The sequence below is a fragment of the Nicotiana sylvestris genome, chromosome 11, assembly GCF_000393655.2.
Source record: "Nicotiana sylvestris chromosome 11, ASM39365v2, whole genome shotgun sequence".
In the NCBI taxonomy this organism is placed as follows: Eukaryota; Viridiplantae; Streptophyta; class Magnoliopsida; order Solanales; family Solanaceae; genus Nicotiana; species Nicotiana sylvestris.
In genome coordinates this window covers 81,848,853-81,869,287 of record NC_091067.1, presented here as the reverse complement: position 1 = coordinate 81,869,287, position 20,435 = coordinate 81,848,853, and the positions used below count along the sequence as shown (strand labels likewise).

General features: G+C 37.5%; 2 protein-coding genes across 5 annotated transcripts; both read right to left on the bottom strand.

Annotated features, from left to right (window-relative positions):
- Positions 1 to 5,144: 5,144 nt before the first annotated feature.
- Positions 5,145 to 20,344, bottom strand: LOC104215433 (nuclear pore complex protein NUP98A-like). Of its 4 annotated transcripts, none has more exons than XM_070162987.1 (12): positions 17,373 to 20,344; positions 11,758 to 11,875; positions 10,741 to 10,998; positions 10,455 to 10,583; positions 9,592 to 9,744; positions 8,596 to 8,850; positions 8,404 to 8,469; positions 7,962 to 8,171; positions 7,125 to 7,826; positions 6,627 to 6,964; positions 6,281 to 6,368; positions 5,145 to 5,995 (listed from the first exon to the last, which is right to left on the bottom strand). In XM_070162987.1, exons 1-12 carry the CDS (start codon positions 18,075 to 18,077, stop codon positions 5,367 to 5,369), a joined length of 3,651 nt encoding a protein of 1,216 aa, XP_070019088.1. In that variant the 5' UTR covers positions 18,078 to 20,344; the 3' UTR covers positions 5,145 to 5,366. The 4 variants fall into 4 exon arrangements, with proteins under 4 accessions (XP_070019088.1, XP_070019089.1, XP_070019090.1 ...); XM_070162988.1 differs by having other exon boundaries at positions 5,145 to 5,881; XM_070162989.1 differs by having other exon boundaries at positions 5,145 to 5,875.
- LOC138881237 (uncharacterized) lies at positions 18,183 to 19,427 on the bottom strand. The gene is made up of 3 exons (XM_070161447.1): positions 19,208 to 19,427; positions 18,946 to 19,121; positions 18,183 to 18,854 (listed from the first exon to the last, which is right to left on the bottom strand). The coding sequence occupies exons 1-3, from the start codon at positions 19,425 to 19,427 to the stop codon at positions 18,183 to 18,185; spliced, it is 1,068 nt and encodes a 355-aa protein (XP_070017548.1).
- Positions 20,345 to 20,435: the final 91 nt, after the last annotated feature.

Below are 20,435 nucleotides of genomic sequence, written 5' to 3'. Positions count from 1 at the left end.
CTAGTTTGGCTCAGTTAGGTACTTTTGTTCATTATTACTATTATTCTTACCTAAACATCAAAAACAGGCTCAATTCCTTAAGGAGGTTGTCACGTCATCCATCGTTGAGAAGAGTCACCCGGTTCACACAAAAACCACCTTTTGAAAAAACCGTGGCATTAAAAAGACCAAAGGATTATTGATCACTTAAACATGAAAAGAAACTACTACATTAAAAAGAAGCTTTCAAAGTAAATAAGAAGCTATTAAACTAAACATCGACTACTAAAAAAACAAAATAAAGAAGCTATAAAGTAAACTGTTGAAAGCCTAAATGAATATGCAAACTAAGAAAAGGAAAGAGAATATATACATCAATAGAGAGAGAAGAATATGTACATAATGAAAAGAAAAAAAAAAGAAAATGTTATCAGTTATTACAAGCCAATGTCAAATGTCATTAAATCAAATAAACTTCATCCCCCAACCCCCCCCCACCCCCCAGAATAAGAATAAGCATTGTTCCCAATGCTTAACAAAATAAAAATAAGGAAGGGAAAGAGTTGAGAGGACTCCTTATGTGGTTTCCGTGTCCATAGCAGCATCACCTCCCTCAGGCTCCTCCAACTGGATCTCGTCATCTTTTGCTCGGGGAGTAGTTGGGTTGGTGAACATCTATAGCACTGCCTCAGCAGTGTGGGCAGGGAGGTCTGGCTCCTCAGACTGGCCAGCTGGTGCCACTGGTGCTGATAGTGCTGTTGGAGCTGTCTCCATCAGCAAATCAAATGGAAGATCCCCAACTGCTGCTATCTTGGTCACCTCTCGTCTCAACCTATCAACTGACTGCTTTGATGCTTGGGATTTACTCTTCTTCTTTACTCGCTTCCCAAGCTCCTCAATTGATGATCCATGAGCCACCAAAGTATCCATAATGATCTTCTGGTTCTCCAGAATCTTCTTCAAAGTGTCCTCCATTGTCGGAAGAATCTAGGGAGCTGGGGTAGATGTCTGGGCTACAACAACACTTGATAGGTCAGACATCTTTGCAGTAGCTATTTGCATCTAGTTGTTGAGACTCACTAGTGTCTAGGAGACTCGCAGAGCTAAAAGTGGATAAGTAGAAGATAAAGGAACTGATGGCCCTGAAGATGGAGGTGGAGGTATACCAGCTGTACTACTAAAAGGCCCGGCTGTTGTGGAAGGCATGGCTGCAAAATCTGTAACTACCACCAACGACTCATCAGACTAGCCTACGGTAGTAGTCGACTTACCCTTGTTCTTCGGGTTTCTTGGGTCCTTCAGATAGTACCATGTGAAGGGATTCTTTGCCTAAACCCTTATATCAAAGCTCTTTGACTCCACCCCCGCATCCGTAAGATACTTCATGATGGTGTTTGGATACGGGTAGGAGCTGTCACCCTACCTACCAACCAAAGACATGTTGAGCGACATAATGGCATCCACATTGATTGGGTACCCAGCCATGGGTGCCCTATAAATACGAGGTTTTGGGTTTTATTTCATATTTTGACCTAGAGAGCTCGGATTTTGGTGATTTTTTGAAAGTTTTTCAAGAAATTCATCGGGGTAAGTTAGATTGTTCTCGTTCTGTCATGGGTCTATTCTACTGCACACAAAGGTCTGCCACCCTTTTGCTTTAAAGTTAAGGGTGTTCTGCTGAATAGGAACCCCTGTTGTGATCCATAGTGGTGGTGGTCCTGGAGCTGCCAAATCTCCGCTAGCCGTGGGCGAGCTGCATTACCCAGTGCAAACTTCTCCAAATATTGCACTGGCCCACATCCTCGAGACCCAAATACGTGTTCAGTGAGGTTTGATTAAATTTGACTTTCAAGTTCCGTACGTTAGTCACCTTAGTCCCCTTCTTGATATGCGCCACATTGGCATAGAATTCCCGGACTAAGTGCTCCTTGGCATCCACCACAGTTTGAGTGAACCATGTCCACCCTTTTCTCTCCCGAAACTATCTTTCCACATTCGGTTGTACCTATCCAAGTCCTTCAAAACAAATTGATGCTCAAGTGTGAGCGATATCTAAGGACACCACTCTCGGAACCTGTTGAATGCAGTCAGGCTCACAAATCTATCTTTACAGACTTCTTTCTTCTTCGACCTCTCAACGCCGGCAACTTGGGTATCTCCCCCTCGACCGTCATACGGAACATCATCATCAACAACTATATCTGGTGCATCGGGGGCATGTGAGGAAGAGGGCTCTGAACCCTGACTGTCGTCTTCTGAACCCTCAGAAGTGCTAGCTGAGGTGGAAGGCTCATCTCTGAGATAGAACCTCCCTTGGAGCTGCCTTTGTTATAACTGTGCATCAGGCTGCTCTTGCACAGAGTTTCCCTCTAATGCGTCCCCAGACGGGACACATGAACTGGACTCGGCAAGCTCCGGAGCTCTCCTGACTGTTGTCTTCTTTGCTATGACCCTTTGTACGAAGAGTGGTATGGTACCCCTGCCTCGGCCTCGGGAGGGTTCACCCCTCCCCTTGGATGTATCATCTCGTCCCCGAGATCTAACCATTGTCTGCAATACATAGCAATAGGAATCAGTTAGAGTTCAAGTCCATAGTATCAGACAGTTACAGACAAAACAGTATGCAGGATGGGAAAGTGCGGTCCACACATTTTTGAGTGCGGCAGCAAATGGGTTTGTGTGGACCGCATAATTTTGAAGTGTAGCCGCAGTGGTGATTCTGCGGTCCGCATAATTTTTAGTGCGACCGTACAATTAAAATGCGGACCGCACAATTTCTACTCAGAACTTACAACTCTCTGAAGGTAGAGAAATGCTCGATCTGCGGCCGCACAAACTTTTCTGCGGTCGCAGTTCAATTTCTGCGGACCGCACAATCAGGCTATACCAAGTGCCCTAAACTAATGATCTGTGGACCGCACAATTTCTTGTGCGGCCGCACAATTCAAAATCAATCGGCAGTAAACTTAGGGTTTCTAATTTTGCACACAAATTTGACATGGTAGTAGCAAGTAATCATGATCAATAGTTTACTCATTCCCCAAATAGCAAATAGGAAGTTACCCACACAATTTTAAGCTCACATGATGATGAATTTTGACATTAGGTCTAAAAAGAACTAAACTAATTATGAACAAAATTAAAAAAATTAAAAAATGTTAAAGATGAATTGAACATACCAATAATGTAGTGATGCTAAGGAAGAATCAAAGATGATGAAATTAGTGTGAGATGCATGAATCAGATGAGTGCATTGTGCTTGCCTTTGTGTTAATTTTTCAGAGTTCGTAAAGTTTTAACTGTATAATGAAGAGCACTATTTATACTTATCGCGATGGCCTAAGGTTCAAGAGACGAGTGCGGCCGCACAATTTCATGTGTGGTCCTCACTCTTTTACGTGAAGAACATTTTCCTTTTGCAGATCTGTGGTCCGCAAAATTTTAAGTGCGGCCGCAGATAATGGTGCGGACCGTACATTTCCTTGTGCAGCTGCACTTTGGCCATTTCTCTGATAGACAAACTTCAGAGAGTGTGCACTTTTTATCATCCAGTGTTTTAAAAGGTGAGGGTGCAAGACGAGACATTTTACCTTATACGGGACATTTTACCTTATACGGGGCAAAGCGTAAACCTCGAGGCGCTGCGCATAAGCCCCATCAATTTTCAATTTTCTGAAATTCTATAAATTAATATAATAAAAAATAAATATTAAGATAAGGCTAAAATACATAAATATTATAGAAGTTTCAAAAAAATAAAATAAGCGGAATGTGTATATAATCACTTCATATTAAAATAAAAATTTAAATCAGCAATTAAGTTAAAAACTAATCAAAACTCTTCGCCAAAAAAACTCATCAGACTTTAGAAAAAAATTGAGTAGAAATTTATAAACTAACTTGATATTAAAAAGCAAAATAACTTGAAAAGAAATAATAGGAAAGAAGAAAGATATAACAGGAAGCGCTGAACCATAACAAATCAGGAAGGATGACGCGCTTTTGCTTTGTATAGTTTGCAAATTGATTATTTTTTCCATTACCCAAAATAAAACAAAGAGAAAGATTCCTCAAAAAAAAAAGAGAGAATAAAATTAGGGTTAAGAATAAAATATATTTTAACTTTTAAGTTTTTAAACTTTTTAGAATGCAATAACAAGTTGATTTTTGCAATTTTTGGTATTAAATTAGGGACTTGTTTAGCAATTTTCATTCTAATTTGGAAAGATTTTCTGGGCTTACTCCCCAAGCAAAAACTTGCCCAACGCCTAAGCGTGTTGTCACCTCCTTAGTGTTAACTAAGTGTACGTGTGGCACTTGACAACTCGCTCACGATCTTGTACAACTTGCTCACATTCTTGCTATGTCAACTCAGCCTTACTACACTCGAGATCGCTAAGAGAATGTTAGAATACATAAGAATTGTCAAAGGAAGCTTTAATATTAGAGAGAACTTGATTGTTTTGCTTGGTAAGTTACAAATGAATATTCCTATTTATATACCAGTCTCCTAAGGCTAGTGAGTAAATAAAAATTGTTACACAACATAGCTTGAATCTTCTAAGGATTTTCCTAGCTATTCCATAGGGTTCTAAGGTCTTCCATGAGAAATCTCCATATTTTCTAGAAACCTTACCACATGTGCTAGACTATTTAATATGTAATCTTTTCGTATGGCAAAAATATATGTCAAATGGTACCTACGTGGCATAATGATATGGCGGGCCATGACAGTACACCCATAACAATGAGGCTTATGCCTCATAATACTTTCACCTCCACGGATTGCCCCCTGTGTGTTTTTACTTCGCCATGCCCCTCCTCAAGGCTTGTCCCAGGCTCACCCCGAAAACGCCTTTTAAAACATTGGCTCCAAGCAGTAATATTAAGCATCTTAATCAGACTGACGAAATAATTGCACAATTGAGTGTTTCAGTTGGATGAAGAAATCTCCCCAGTGGAGCCAAGGGTGGATGCTTAATCACTGTCACCATTAATGTTTTTCCTTCTCCCAAAAATTTTAGTTCGGACAGGACTAGATTGGAAATTTCCTTTTAACTGGACTTTTTCATAATATATAACTGCATTAGCATTAATGATTGAACAGATTCATACAAACAAAGCGAGTAAAATGTATGAAAAACTCATTACAGGACACCTTACAGTTTACTGGAACTTTCATGTTAGAAGATAGCCAAAACCAAAACCAAATCTGTTGATTGAGTACACTTGCAGCAATGAATGCTTCACCTCATATATCAGAGTCAAATCCAATTCAACTATAACTATATTAAGTTTGATAATGTCACAGCATCAATCAAGAAAGTTTCAGCTTTTTTGAAATCCCAATGTTTAGTGCAAGTAACTAGAGAGATCTCAATATCATTCTAAAAGTGTGACACTTCAAATGCCCACTCCCCTTTTACTGGATCATAAGAAACAAATTCTGCACCATGCACTCCTGCTTTCTTAATAAGCATATCTCTGTACTTGTTAATCATTGGTCCATCTGTGTACTCCTTCCCGTTCGATTTGTTGATGCATCTGACATTAAGGAGAGTTATCTCAGCTGACTTGTTGAGGCCTTGTCCAACTGGAGGTTTCTTGCTCTCGTCCATATAGATGATCACCTCACGACAGTTAAAATGGACAGCAGAATCAAGATCAAGCTTCCGGACATCTGTTTCTCCCAAGAACTTGATGCTTCCATAGCCATGTCTTCCTACCACAAAGTCCGTCACGTGGCTACAGAAACCAGGTTCTTCCTTCTCCTTTGATATTAATTCCTGGATAGGAGGAACTGTGTAGTAATCAGAACGTTGGAGCTTGGGCATTATGGCATCAACATCCTTATCATCATGCTTGCTATCCATGGCTTCTTCAGCAGCACTTTCAACTGAAACTTGAAAACAAGGTTTCAGCTTTCTAGAATTATCATAATGCATCTCTTCAGGCGCTAAGTTGGGCTTGCCACAACTGTCATTAACTTTGACTCCATCATGCATCCCTACGTTTTCTTTAAGTTAACAGAAAAAGGAATTAAGAAGTTTGAAAGAGCTAATCAAATAATATGCAATTAAACAAAATGCAAACTATAAAAGTGTTAAAACAGAAAATATATTCTCTCTTTCCCCTTATTAGAATGCACTGATGACTACAGAAGAGATTAACTACTTTCTTGCTAGTCAGCTCTATCTTTTTCTTCTCTCTCTTTGCTTTAATGGTAGCTCTACTGCTTTATCCTTGAAATATCCAACAAAATATCAACTTGAAAAAGAGCGATACATATTGCACTTAATACCTGTTGCTGGATGAGAAGAGATGGCTGTAGGAAGTGTTTCTCCAACATTTGGAGTCATTCCTGGGTGCAGAGGACCAACGAACAGAGGCTGCGAGAGTAGTAACAACTTAAATGTACAACACCAGAAAGAATTGTTTCACATACCATAATAGAAGTGCTCCAAACTTTTTTTTGTTAGTTTTCCTTTCTCCACCAATATTATAGACCACAGGGTGGGGATATACATTATTTATGACAGAACGCAAATGGCACAGGTATACAAATGAGATCCAATTGCATATAGGTTAAGAATCACTTTTTGAATGAGATCCAATGGCACAGATATACAATTGCATATCCAACATACTTTTTGACTTGGACCAAGTGGATAGCCTGTGGAAAGCTGAGAGGATGTAGTCAAGTTCTCCAACCCAATAGATACATCACAAAGTCTTGGGGAAGTAGGCTGCAGCTGGCAGGAAGATTGAAACTTGTTTAGGCAGTTCGAGCATAATGTGGATTGTGGAGCTGCTCCTGTAGTTAAAATAGGAGCGGAAGAAAGGGCAGAGGTAATCGGAGAGCTAGAATCTGGTTTCAAAGGTGCAGCAAATGGACTTAAATGGATCCATGGAGAAAAAGATACATTTGAGGCAGTAGATCCTGATGAAGACTCCAATGGTTTACTTTGTGAAATTGATGCAGCCCCTGTAATACCAGCAGCAGATATTTCACTTAGTCAAATAGACAACTTTACTTTTCATTTTTTTGAGAAGGACAACTTTACTTTTCATTGAAGATCCATGGGAAAACAAATGAAAACTCAAGAAGGAAAGAGACATTAATGAAAACCAAAGTTAAGTGTTACCTTTGTTTGCAGATTCATAGTCATCTAACCTCAACTCCTCGTGGCTTTTATTAGAATACATTGGCATAGCAGAGATTGACAAAAAGTTTAAATATTGTCCTTCCACTTCTCTAGTTGCAGCATAAGATGCCACTCTAGTTCCAGTGCCAGTTGGAGTGGTGATAGACTTCTCTTTTGATAGAGAATCAAACTCTGCTCTTTTCATGACAAATGGATTAGGACAGTGACAATAAGAAGGTTCTCTTTTCATGGCAAATTGGTTTGGACAGTGACAATAAGAAGGTTCTCTTTTCACGGCAAATGGATTTGGAGGATGAAAATCAAAAGTTTCTCTTTCCATGGCAAATGGATTTGAACAATGACAATAAGAAGGTTCTCTTTTCACAGCAAATGGATTGGGAGGATGAAAATCAAAAGGTTCTCTTTCCACGACAAATGGATTTGGACAATGACAATAAGAAGGTTCTCTTTTCACGCCAAATGGATTTGGAGGATGAAAATCAAAAGGTTCTCTTTTCACGACAAATGGATTTGGAGGATGACAATAAGAAGGTTCTCTTTTCACGGCAAATGGATTTGGACAACGGCCACAAGAAGGTTCTCTTTCCACGGCAAATGGATTTGGATGATCAAAAGTTGATTGGTTAAATACTGGTGATTGAAAAGTCCTTGAGTTGTCAATGACACCAAATCCAGATGTGCCTGAAACACCAAATGAAGAATGATATGTTTGACCAGCAAATTTCACCCATAAAATATAGATAATATAATAAATTGCAAGGTAGATTTCCTTGCTATCTAAAGATATAGAAAACAAGTTTAGCATAGCTTTATCACCTAACTGATAGTCCTCAAACCGCAACTCCTCCTGGCTTTTATCTTTATAAGTGTGCATGCCACAAATGGACTGAATTGTTTCACCTGGTCTTGTGCTATCTTTCTCTGGAGTTGCGATGTATGATGCTATTCTACTTCCTTTCTGATTGAAACCAAATGCTGCCTTTCCAAAACTAAAGCTCTTGAGCAATGGTGCTGTACTTTCTTTACCTGGTTTGCAAATTTGATCAAGATTGAGCACTTAACATATCCAAAAAGATAAAGTAAGAAATAAATAATATTTAATAAAAACTCAACATGGACTACTGAACAATATGGAGCATGTAGTAATGCACACTTAATGGTGTATTCTCCTATATCAATCACATAGAAAAAGATTCTCCCTTAGAATGTTGAATAATCGGTATGAGAAAAATGGACTATGAAGTAAATGGTTGCTTACCTGAGACAAATGCTGCTGGCTGGTCAAAAGGCCTTGGTATGACGAGGCCACCAAATCCAGATATGCCTGAAACACCAAATGAAGAACCACATTATCTACATTTACAGGACACAACAACCCCCCCCCCCAAGAATGTTGAATAACCTGCTCTAGTACATGGGAAAAAGGGACTATAATGTAAAGCTTTGTCACCTGATGTGGATACTGCTGGCTGGACGAAGGAGTAGGAGCCAAATGCGGAAGTGCTTGACATGCCAAAGTGTGAGTTGCTTGCAACACCAAATGCAGGAGCTGAAACACTGGCATCCCTGGACCACAACAGAGGTTTATTGGCCACACCATTACCTTCATATTTCTTTCCAAATGTTGATAAAGTGGACGAGCCAAGAGATCTGTCTTGCGTTTGAAAAGCTGTAGCATTGTTTGCTGCATTAAATGTTGTGGTTCCTGCAGTTCCAGAAGCAGACTGAATTGATTTTCTAATACACTAAAGACAACTACAAGCATCAGTAGCAGGCACAAGATTGGTTGAATAACTTCTCCTGAAATAGTAAGCAAGAACATTACCCACCATACTGAGATATTGCAGTTATTACAAACATTTGGAAAAGAGTACAGCTCTATGCCAATTCATTGCATAGCTACTTTCACGAGAAGATTTTGTATTTGGAACAATTCCATAGCCACCTTAGAACTATTCTAGAAAGGAAAGTATGGTATCTTTGCTTTCATGAAATTGTCAGTATTAAAGAATAGCATCTAAGCGTTTCCCTTCCTTGGCCACAGGCAACAGTGAATGCTATGCTTTAAGATTTGACAAATAAAAGGAAAAACATATTCAAAGAAGTGGTCTTTTACTTTTGTATTTAGACAGAGATGGGGGAGAGTTCTATTAAAAATTTAGTTGATAAAGACATAATGATGGACCAAAATCAAGCAAGAAGCTGATGCAATTAATACTGTAAAAGGTGAACAAAAGAACAAGATGATGATAAGGTGAAAAATTTTCTGAGAACTTCAAAAGCCTGATCTTTTGGTATGGATGTGACCATGCAAGCTGAAACTCTTCTAAGTAACAATAAACAGATATATTCTGCCATCCTGGGGCTTCTTAGGGAAAATTAATTGCCTATCCAAAATCGGTATGCTTAAAGGAAAAAAATAATCAAGTTATATTCAAGTTCTTACCATTGAAAGACACTGCACTTCCAATAGGTTGAGCAAATACGGATGATGCTGATGAGGTTTCTCCAAATGCTCTATCTCCAAACAGTGGTCTAGTCTGTCCAATTTCGGGTGTAGAACCAAACATATTGCTGCTGCTAAATAACGGATTTGAAGCTGCGAGAACAAGAGTATGAGAGAGAGAGAGAGAGAGAGAGAGAGAGAGATCACTGCAATTATGTAGTTCTAGAGAAAATGTAATCAACCAGGAGTAAAAGTGTTCAGAAGCAAAAACATACAGAAGAAGATAACTATGAGAAACAGAGAAAGCATGCTAGGTACTCAATGTGAGTATTACCTGCTATGCTAAAGTAGAATTTAAATCCACACAAGATGGGTAAGACACCGATTATTAATGTTGATATTCACTTGTCAATTTTTTGCATAACAATAAACGTCCAACAATTGCACAAAGCATCAGAAACTTTTGTTTATTTTGAGTTTGACATAGAATATTCATCAGATCCAGTATCCTTGCACTCTCTTCCTCTTTCTGATTAATAGAAAATGCTGGCTTTACAAAACCAGAGCTTTAGAGAAATGGTGTTGTACTACATTAATTTTCTAGTTTGCAAATTTGATCAAGATTGAACACTTAACATATCCAAAAAAAACTAAAGCTACGAAATAAAAAATATTTAATTATAAAAAAAAACTCACCATGTGCTTCAGATCAATATATAGCATATAGTAATGCACATTGAACGGTATATTCTCTTATATCAATCAACATCATCCAGTTTACAGAAGAAGAATCTCCCTCGAAATGTTGAAAACCCTGCTCTAGTACATGAGAAAAATGGAGTATAAAGTAAACCATTGCTCACCTGACATGGATACTGCTGGCTGGCCAAAGGAGTAGGAACCAAATCTTGGAGTGCTTGACGTACCAAAGTGCTCGACTGTTGATTCGTTAAAAGGCCTTGGTACGAGGAGGCCACCAAATCCAGATATGCCTGAAACACCAAATGAAGAACCATATGTCTGACCTAATGGTATATTCTCTTAAATCAATCACATAATCCAGATAAAATAACAAATTCTCCCTCAGAATGTTGAATTATCAACTCTAGTACGTGAGAAAAATGGACTATAATGTAAACAGTTGCTCACCTGACGTGGATACTGCTGGCTTGTCAAAGGAGCAGGAACCAAATGTGGGAGTGCTTGACATGCCAAAGTGTGAGTTGCTTGTAACACCAAATGCCGGAGCTGAAACACTGGCATCCCTGGACCACAACAAAGATTCATTGGACACACCATTACCTTCATATTTCTTTCCAAATGTTGGTAAAGTGGACGACGAGCCCAGAGATTTGTCTTGTGTTTGAAAAGCTGTAGCACTATTTGTTGCACTAGAGGCTGTGGTTCCTGCAGTTCCAAAAGCAGACCGAATTGATTTTCTAATCACTAAAGACAACTACAAGCATCAGTAGCAGGCACGAGATTGGTTGAATAACTTCTCCCAAAATAGTAAGCAAGAGCATTACCCACCATAAGAAATCCCACTGAGATATTGCAGTTATTACTAACATTTGTAAAAGAATACAGCTCAACGCCTTGCATAGCTACTTTGCCAAGGAGCAGATTTATTTTTTCAACCAATTCTATAACCACCTCACTGCTGTTCTAGAAAGGAAAATATGGTATCTTTGCTTTCATGAAATTGCCAGTATTAAGAATAGCATCTATACCGTTTCTTACTGGGCCATAGGAAACAGAGAATGCTATGCTTTAAATAATTGAAAGATGAAAGGAAAAACATATTCGAAGAGTGCCTCTAGTTCTCGAATGCAAAATGCAATAGCCCCATCTCTATTTTTTTTGGAGAAGGGGGAGGGTTCTATGGAAAGTTAAGTTGATAAGACATAATGTTGGACCAAAATCAAGCACGAGATTGGTACAATTAATACTGTAAAAGGTGAACAAAAGAACATACTGATGATAAGGCGGACAAATGATATTTCTAAGACAAAATCAAAACATAATATTTGTGGTATGGATGTGATCATGCAATCTAAAAATTTTCTAATTAACAATAAATGAATATATTCTGCGGTTTCTTCAGGAAAGTCAATTGCCTATCCCAAAATCAGTATGCTAAAAGGAAAAGAAATAATCAAGCTATACTCGTTTTTACCGCCAAAAGACACTGAACTTCCAATAGGTTGAGCAAATACTGCTGATGAGGTTGCTCCAAATGCTCTATTTTCAAACAGATTGCTACTACTAAATGACGGACTTGAAGCTGTGAGAAGAAAAGTATGAGAGAGAGAGAGAGAGAGAACTATCAGTCACTATAGTTATATAATCAATTTGTTCTGGAGAGAATATAATGTAATCAACCAGCTGAAAAAGTAGTCGAAGCACGAAACATACAGAAGAAGAAAACTATGCAAAACAGAAGAAAGCATGCTAGGTACATATTGTGATTTACAAATTACATGCATGCATGCTGAAGCAGAATTTAAATCCACACAATATAGGTTAGACATCTATCATTAATGTGATGATTACTTGTAAATTTTTGGCATAACATTAAACGTCCAACAATTGTACAATCATGAGAAGCTTTTATGCATTGTGAGTTTGACAAAGAATATTCATCCAGTATCCTCGCACTCTCTCCCTCTTTCCTATTTTGTTAGCTTAGAGAGTAATACCAAGATTCTTTCTATAAATTAAATTTGGATAGCATGAATATTCAGCTCGCTTGAAAACACAAATTTCTGAAACTTAAAGGTGCTATCAAGGAGATTCAAAAATGTTCAAAAACATCACTCCGGGGATTTGATCCTGTATTTTTCTTATGTTAAAGGGGATTCAAAATTTTATATATATGTACTGAAATTTTTTACTTTTATCCTATTTACGCAATATAAGATTGAATCCATTTTGTTGTATATGGCTCCTCTACTGCATTAAGACCCACACATAAATCTAAACCCAAAAAAGAATTTTAAAAAACAACATTCTCTTTTTAAATTTTGAAGGATGCATGTAAAACAGAGAATACCCAAAGACAGAGGAGGATAAAAGCAAGTAATGTTAGTGTAGAAAGAACTCATTCGTGAGGTGAGGCATTTTACTTAAGACGAGGCCAGGGGTAAGTCCCGAGCCATGGGGCTTAAGCCTCACATATCCTTAAATTTTACTAATTTTTCAAAATAGTGTGAAATAGGAAAAATTACAAAAATACATAAATCATAAAACATCAAAATAAAATAAATTATTGAAAATTTTAACATAAATTATAACAAAAGTATGAATAATACAAAAAGTGAATAAGATATCTTAATTCACAAATTATCTACAACATCCTAAAAAGCTAATATCAAAAGTGAAAAAAACATTCTTTAGGAGAGGAAATTATATATATATATATATATATATATAAGAAGTAAATAAATCATGAAACATCTTTTAATACTATAATTTCAAACTTTCTCTTCAAAGAACATTCTTTTCTTTTGTGAGAGAACAATTTTTCAGATAAATTAATTAATGACTATTAGTCTTATAGAAATAACTAACAATTTCATAATGCAACTCTAGAATTGTTTGCTTTCAACAATTTAAAATTTTGACAAACACAGTCACAACTAAAAGAGTAATGTGTGAATCAGCTCCTTATAGGTAGTTCACTCGGTAACACTTAACTATTATATTAACAAGTTATGTACCTCACGAGCAAGAGAAGAACAACAACGACCCAGCAAAATCCCATAAGTGGAATATCGGGAGGTACGCAGACCTTACTCCTACCCCGAGGAGTAGAGTCAGTGGCTAAGCCAAGAAATGCTATTAGGGTGTTCGAATTTTTAACACCTTTTGCCCGTAGGTTATGCAACGATGTTCAAAGCAGAGGCGGATTTAGGATTTCCGGAGGATGGGTGCATTATTACTTTTTAAACAAAAAAAATAAACAAAAAGGTTGGTAGGGGATTTGATCCCCTTACCTTTGGCTTTGGAAATAAGAGACCAAAACCAGTGCACCACTTGGTCTCTTTTGAACATAGGTTCCATCAAGTATATATATTTATTTTCGCCAAATTATATACATCATATCTATACTTTAACCCGAGGACCACCGGTTCAAGTGAACCATGTTTTACATGGTTGATCCGCCCATAGTTCAAAGTCTATTTTTTAATCAATAACAAATAATATTTTACAATATACATAGTATAATTCTTCGCCGAAGGGTGTTAAGTTGACCACCATTGGGCCAACATAGCTTCGCCCTGGGTAGAGAGGTTGTTTCCGATAGACCTTCGCTCATCAAGAAAAATAAGATTCAAAGAGAAATAAGGATGATTGAATAATGAAGACCTAGCAAAAGTTAATACCTAAAGATTGAAAGGTCTATCAGAATCGACTATTATCATGTCGTTCTTAGTAGAAATTCAAATTCTAATTTGTGATTAATGAAGAGTAACTTTTGAAGAGTCAATGGTTTGTTAAGCAATTTTCAGAGTTTATAGTTTCATAGTCATCTCTTTTAACATAAACTTACAAGGCTAATTACAGAAAAATAGCATAGACAATTGTTGGACGAACCCCATGCATTGGACGTTGGGTGCGAAGAGAAATTAATCGCACAAACTTTCAAATTACAACCAAACAAGCAAGAACCACGACAGTAATTACACGAAAAAGAACATTGCAAGTCTCGTTATCAAGAATGAATGACATTAAGAGGAGGACAAATTAAAAAGAAGAATTTTACTTACATGGGGCGGAAAACAACGACATTATGTATGATCTTGGTATATTCTTTCACTAGTGGAATGTATGTATGGGAATGAAGAAACATTGGTCGTATATATACACATATTGAGAAGACAGAAGTTGAGAGGTTGCATATTCTGTACGCAGCCCAGTAAGCTTGTTTAGCTTATTGTTAAAGCTAACTCGGTTCACGCTGTTGCCGGTTTAACTTTCCGGTTCTTTCTTCTTCTTTTTTCTCTTCTCGGTTTTTTCCTTTTCTCTTTTCCCGCTTTTTTCTTTTCTTTGGTTTGTCAGATTATACTCTCTTTTTTATTTCAAGGTTTTTATTTTTAGAAAAAAAAAAAGAAGAAGAAGAAACCCCTAGTCATTTTTATTGCAAAATATGTAAACCTATTTGCTCCCTTTGTTTACAGAAAGTTATTGAAAACTTTATTTTATCTTTGTTTTAAAAAATCATTTTTTTTTTCACCCAACCACTATTAGAGGGAGGGTTTTTTTTTTTAGGAAGCACCTCTAAGAATAGTTTGTCATATTCTTGAAGAAGATGAAAAAAAAAACTCTTCGGATAGTTTGTTTGATAAGAAAATATTACGTTTTTTATAAATTTGGGAGAACAAAAAAGTCTACTCTTTTGCGAAGTTAAAAACTCCTAAACAAGTAGTTGAATTTATTCTTGAACTTTTATGCTCATATTATGTCGAGGTACTGCCAAAAAATAGCAAAAAAAGAAAAACACCTTTTTTTATATTCAAAATAAATAACTATATAGTATAAACTTTCAATTTTATTCGTAATGTCATAATTATATAGCAACATAAATTTCATGAATTGTTTTAGGGCCATATGTTTCAAAAGTTAGTTCTTTTTTATATTGTGCTCAATCAAACACTGTGAAAAACAAATAATTGTTTTTCCGAAAATAAATCAAATGGTTCGAAAGGCTTCAAGAAAACATCAAGGTAATTATGATGTTGCTAGTTCAACATGATCGCCTTATAACATTTGGGCACATTATTTTTTTTTTGGTAATTAGTTAGATTTTTATTACCAAAATTGGAGTTATGTACAAAATACAAACACTGAATATTAGACATCAAGTCCCAACCTTCAATCTAAGCTTAGAAACTAAAATAGCAAAAAGATCATCTCAATAACAAAAGTAATTAGGCTAGGTAGTAATTTAAGTTCTCCAACCACTTTGCAATCTTCACCTTCATTGAACCTCTAAAGTGGATTTCCTGAACTATCAGTCTAGCCAGTACCTCTGTACTCTGTTGTTTGCCTTGAAATACTCTATAATTTATTTCCATCCACACATGGTAAACAGCAGCCGCTAATAGCATTCTGTATACCTCAGCTCTTGGAGTTCTCCCACTAGCATATTATATCGCCCACTGTTGTTCATCTTCCCAGGCCATTGGATTTCTAGTGACACCTATCCAGTTGAGCAGCTTCTTCCATAGTTGTGCAATGATCTCACAAGTAAAGAATAGATGGGCCAAGCTTTCATGATCTTGCTCACATAAGGGACAAAATTGATCTTGAGTCACACCCCACTTGAATAATCTATCTCTGGTATATAATCTCCTAAGTGCAGTCAATCTCAATATGAAAATCCATTTTAGTAGACCTTGGTTGTTACACACAAGTTTCCTCCATGCTACTTTCTGGAATGTACCTCTTAACTTCAAGTAAAATTGCTTTGTAGAGAACTTCTCCATGCTCTGTACCTCATTCAATATATAGCCTGCTTCATTAAAGTACTTTGTGGTTTTCAAAATCTTCTGAACAATCCAAGATGCTTGCTTCGGGACATCTTCAAACATATTCATGTTCCTCCCATAGTAACAATAAATCCACTTCACCCAAAGTTTATCTTTTTTCCTATAAATATTCCACAACAGTTTACTAATTGCCGCTTTATTCTAAACTGCAATGTCTAGAATATTTAAACCACCTACCGACCTTGGATAACAGACCCTATCCCAAGCTAACAACGCTTTTTTTGACAACTCAGTACCACTAGACCAAAGGAAATTTCTACAAGTAGCTTCAATGAATTTAACAACTTTCTTAGGTAAGATGAAAATCTGCGCCCAGAAGACTTGTATAGAGAACAACACTGACTTTATCAATTGGGATCTACCAGCATAGGATAAGAATCTAGTAGTCCAGGATTTAATCCTTCCCAACATTTTATCCAAAAGAGGTTGGCATTGAACAACAGATACTCTCTTGGTGCTTAGAGGGATCCCTAAGAATCTAATAGGGAGTTCCCCTTTGCTGATTCCCAAGAGATTATGGATTTCATTTTGGACCTCATGTGTAACACCTCCATAGTAAACAGAGCTTTTGCTCAAGTTTGCAACCAAACCAGAGACCTTAGAAAAACTTTGAAACCTATCAGATAGCATGTGAACAGACATAACATCCCCTCTAAAAAATAAGAGTAAATCATCTGCAAACCCCAACTGGATCAGATTCATTTTAGCACATTTAGGATGGAAATTGAAATCATACAGTTTTCCTAATTGCTTGAGTAGCTTACTGAGATATTCTATTGTCATGACAAATAAGAAAGGAGAAAGGGGATCTCCTTGCCTCAATCCCTTCCTAGCCTCGAAAAGTTTAGTAGGCTTCCCATTAACGAGTACAGAATAAGAAACAGTTCTAACACACCCCATAATCCATTTTACAAAAATATCCGAAAAATTTAGACTAACTAGAATTTGCTCTAGAAAAACCCACTCAACTGAGTCATAGGCTTTCTGCATATCAATTTTTAGCACGCATCTAGGAGAGATTCCTTTTCTACCATACCCCTTTACTAATTCATGACTCAGTAAGATGTTATCAGTTATCACCCTCCCAGGAACAAAAGTTGCTTGGCTTGTATCAACCAAGGCGTCCATTACTTTTTGTAGCCTCCTTGTAATTACTTTTGATATCAACTTATAGAGCATAATACAACATGAAATAGGCCTGAATTCTTTAATTGAAGAGGGGTGTTGTACCTTTGGTATCAATGTGACAGTGGTGCAATTGATAGCTTTGAACATCTTTGTTGAGCTAAAGAACTGTTGGATCGCATCGGAAACTTCATCACCAATGATGGGCCAAGCTTTTTTAAAGAAGCATGCATTGAACTCATCACAACCTGGGGCCTTTAAGTCAGAGATACTCTTCAAAGCTTGACAGATCTCCTCCTTTGTAACAGGTTCAATAAGTTGGATTTGTTGTTCTCTATTTAGTATAGGGCCTTCTGCCATTATGCTAGGATGGATTGCGGGCATCTGTGTGGCATTAGCACCCAACAATTGCTTATAGAAACCTAAAATTTCATCTTCAATACCTTTTTCAGACTGTATCATCTCACCCCTGTCTGATACTAGGCTTCTGATCTGATTCTGAGTTATTCTATTTTTTATATTAGCATGAAAGTAAGTAGAATTTGTGTCTCCTAGTTTTAACCAATGTACTCTAGATTTCTGCCTCAATATGCTTTCTTCAACCAATATCCATTTCTCTAGATTTTCCTTAAGCTCTTTTTCCTTGATGTACAACTCATGTGCTGGTGAACTGTCTCTCATATGCTCATGTAGTTCAGTTAGTTGTTGCCTAGCTATTTGCACTCTCACATCAACTTTGGAGAAATTTGTTGCATTCAACATCTTCATTTGTTGCTTCATCATCTTCAATTTTAACCATAATCTCTCCATGGGGCTACCTCGTACAGGTGTGTTCCATGTCCTCTCAACAATTTGCAAGAACCCATGATGATCTGCTAAGTGGTTTAGGAATTTAAAAGGCCCAGCGCACTTATTCTATTGTTCTGTCAAAGTAATACACAATAGGGCATGATCTGAGAAGTATGGATCCCTCACAGCAACCTCTAGATGGGGCCACAGTGACAACCACACGTGATTAACAAGTGCCCTATCGATCTTGCTATATACATGATTATTGGTCCATGTATAATACCTCCCCACAGATTTCATTTCAGCTAAGCTCGTGCTATTTAGGAAGTTTTCAAAATCCCTTAGTTCCCCATCTTGAATTTGGCTGCCATTTTTCCTATCTTCCTGTTTGAGTACTGCATTAAAATCCCTCATAACTAGCCAGGGATCTTGAATGCCAGTTTCAAGTGATTTCAAGTCATCCCACAACCCTTTCCTATCATCTACGGTGTGAAGTCCATAAACTGCAGTAAATTCGAACTTCATATTTTTAGCAGAATCTCTAACACAACAATGAATATATTGTAAAGAAGACTGCAAGACTGTAACATCAACCCCCCTTGGATTCCAAACCAGCCAAATTCTTCCTTTACTATCAAGACAAGTATTGTCATACCAATTCCATCCTGAAACAATTTTATTGATAATTTGTGCAGTGTTTTGTTTCTTAACTCTATGTTCAATAATAGCTAGAATTGTCAAGCTTTCCTTCGTTATTAATCTCCTCAACTCCTTTTGCTTATACAACTTATTCAGCCCCTAACATTCCATGTAGCTATTATCATTTTGATCTAACTGAGAGATCACGTTCTTTCACCACCCTACTCTTACTAGATTGTCCCCTATCCACCACAGCCAAAGCTACTTGTATCATCTGTTGAAGAGTGTGTTCCGCCAATGGTGTAAAACCATTATTAGTTTCAGTATTTGTATCCTCAAGTATTACACCCTCTGGGTGCTTACTAGCAGAATTAGCTTTGACTTTCGCCCATCCCTCCTCTTCCTTTCCTCCGCCTCTTATTTCAGCTGATGTGTCTCATGAGGTGCGCACTTGTTATTCTTATTCCCATCTCCATTTGATTTTTGGGTTCCAGCTTCTTTTTGATTCCCACCTTCTTTACCATTCTTGTTCTGCCAAACTTGTTTGGTCTTTTTTACTTCAACTCTAGGTGGGATGATTTGCTTCTGTTGATTAATTTGGCATGTATGACCAAGTTGACAGCAAGTGGAGCAATACTGAGGTTTCGAGTCATAGCTAACCTCCTGTTCAAACACTTCCCCATTTGTATCAATTACTGTAACTATCTCTAGCAGAGGTCTTGTGATATCCATTTCAACCAGCACTCGAGCATAGGAAATTCTTTCAATTCTTGATGTGCAATCATCAGCAAACAAAGGTGTGCCTAGCCACAGGTTTATAGTTGATCATACAAGGTCCAGAAAACATTACTGCATCTCTACCATTAATACTCTGAAATCTCTCGACGAAATAACCATCATTATGATAATAGATCTTCGACTTAGTAGCATAATTCCCCTGACTTACAATAAATCGCTCTACAGCCCCAATCGTAGGTGAATCACCCACAACATACAAAATCATCGCTGACTTCCACTTCTCAGTTTCCCTTTCCACTTCAACCTTATCCAATTGCACTGTTTTAACGCCATCTTTGATTATAGGAGCAATAAATTGTAGTTTCATACCTTTGGAAGCCAGTGTGTTACCCGTGAAAAGGTTTGCCCAGGACTTCCCTTCATTACTAGCTTGCACCAGATCCAGTTGCCTTTGTGCTCCCCCATGTTCAATTGGTTGATTTGAGGAGGCGTTAGCTGCCTTCTCTTCAAAATTCACCTTCTGTGCCGCCGATTTCTGTATATCCACCATCCTTGGAGCTGAGATCTGCTTCCCATCTCTTGTGCTGTTACTGTTTGGAGGAGTAATCATAACCACCGCACGCGCTAACTCAACGGCTTTAGTTGAAACTAGGTCGGCAAGAGAGGTTTCATTCTGCTCAATCTCCGCCGTGGTCTTTTCGAGTTCATCTTCTTGGTATACTCTTCGATTTGCCTTGGCCAGCTTCACATTCGACAGTTCTATCTTATTCACTACTTTTTTCTGCCGGCCTCGAGCCATTTCCGGCGACGGCGTACGATAATTTCACTGCTATCGTGCGCTGAGAGGATATAAAAATTTACTGTGTAAGGTTTCTTAACAAGCATTTAGCTGCTGATAAGATGGATATCTATCGATTAGTAAATAAATGAAGTAGAAACGAGATTATAACATAATTATACTGCAAATATGGTAAAATATACATTACTGGGAATAGTAAATGA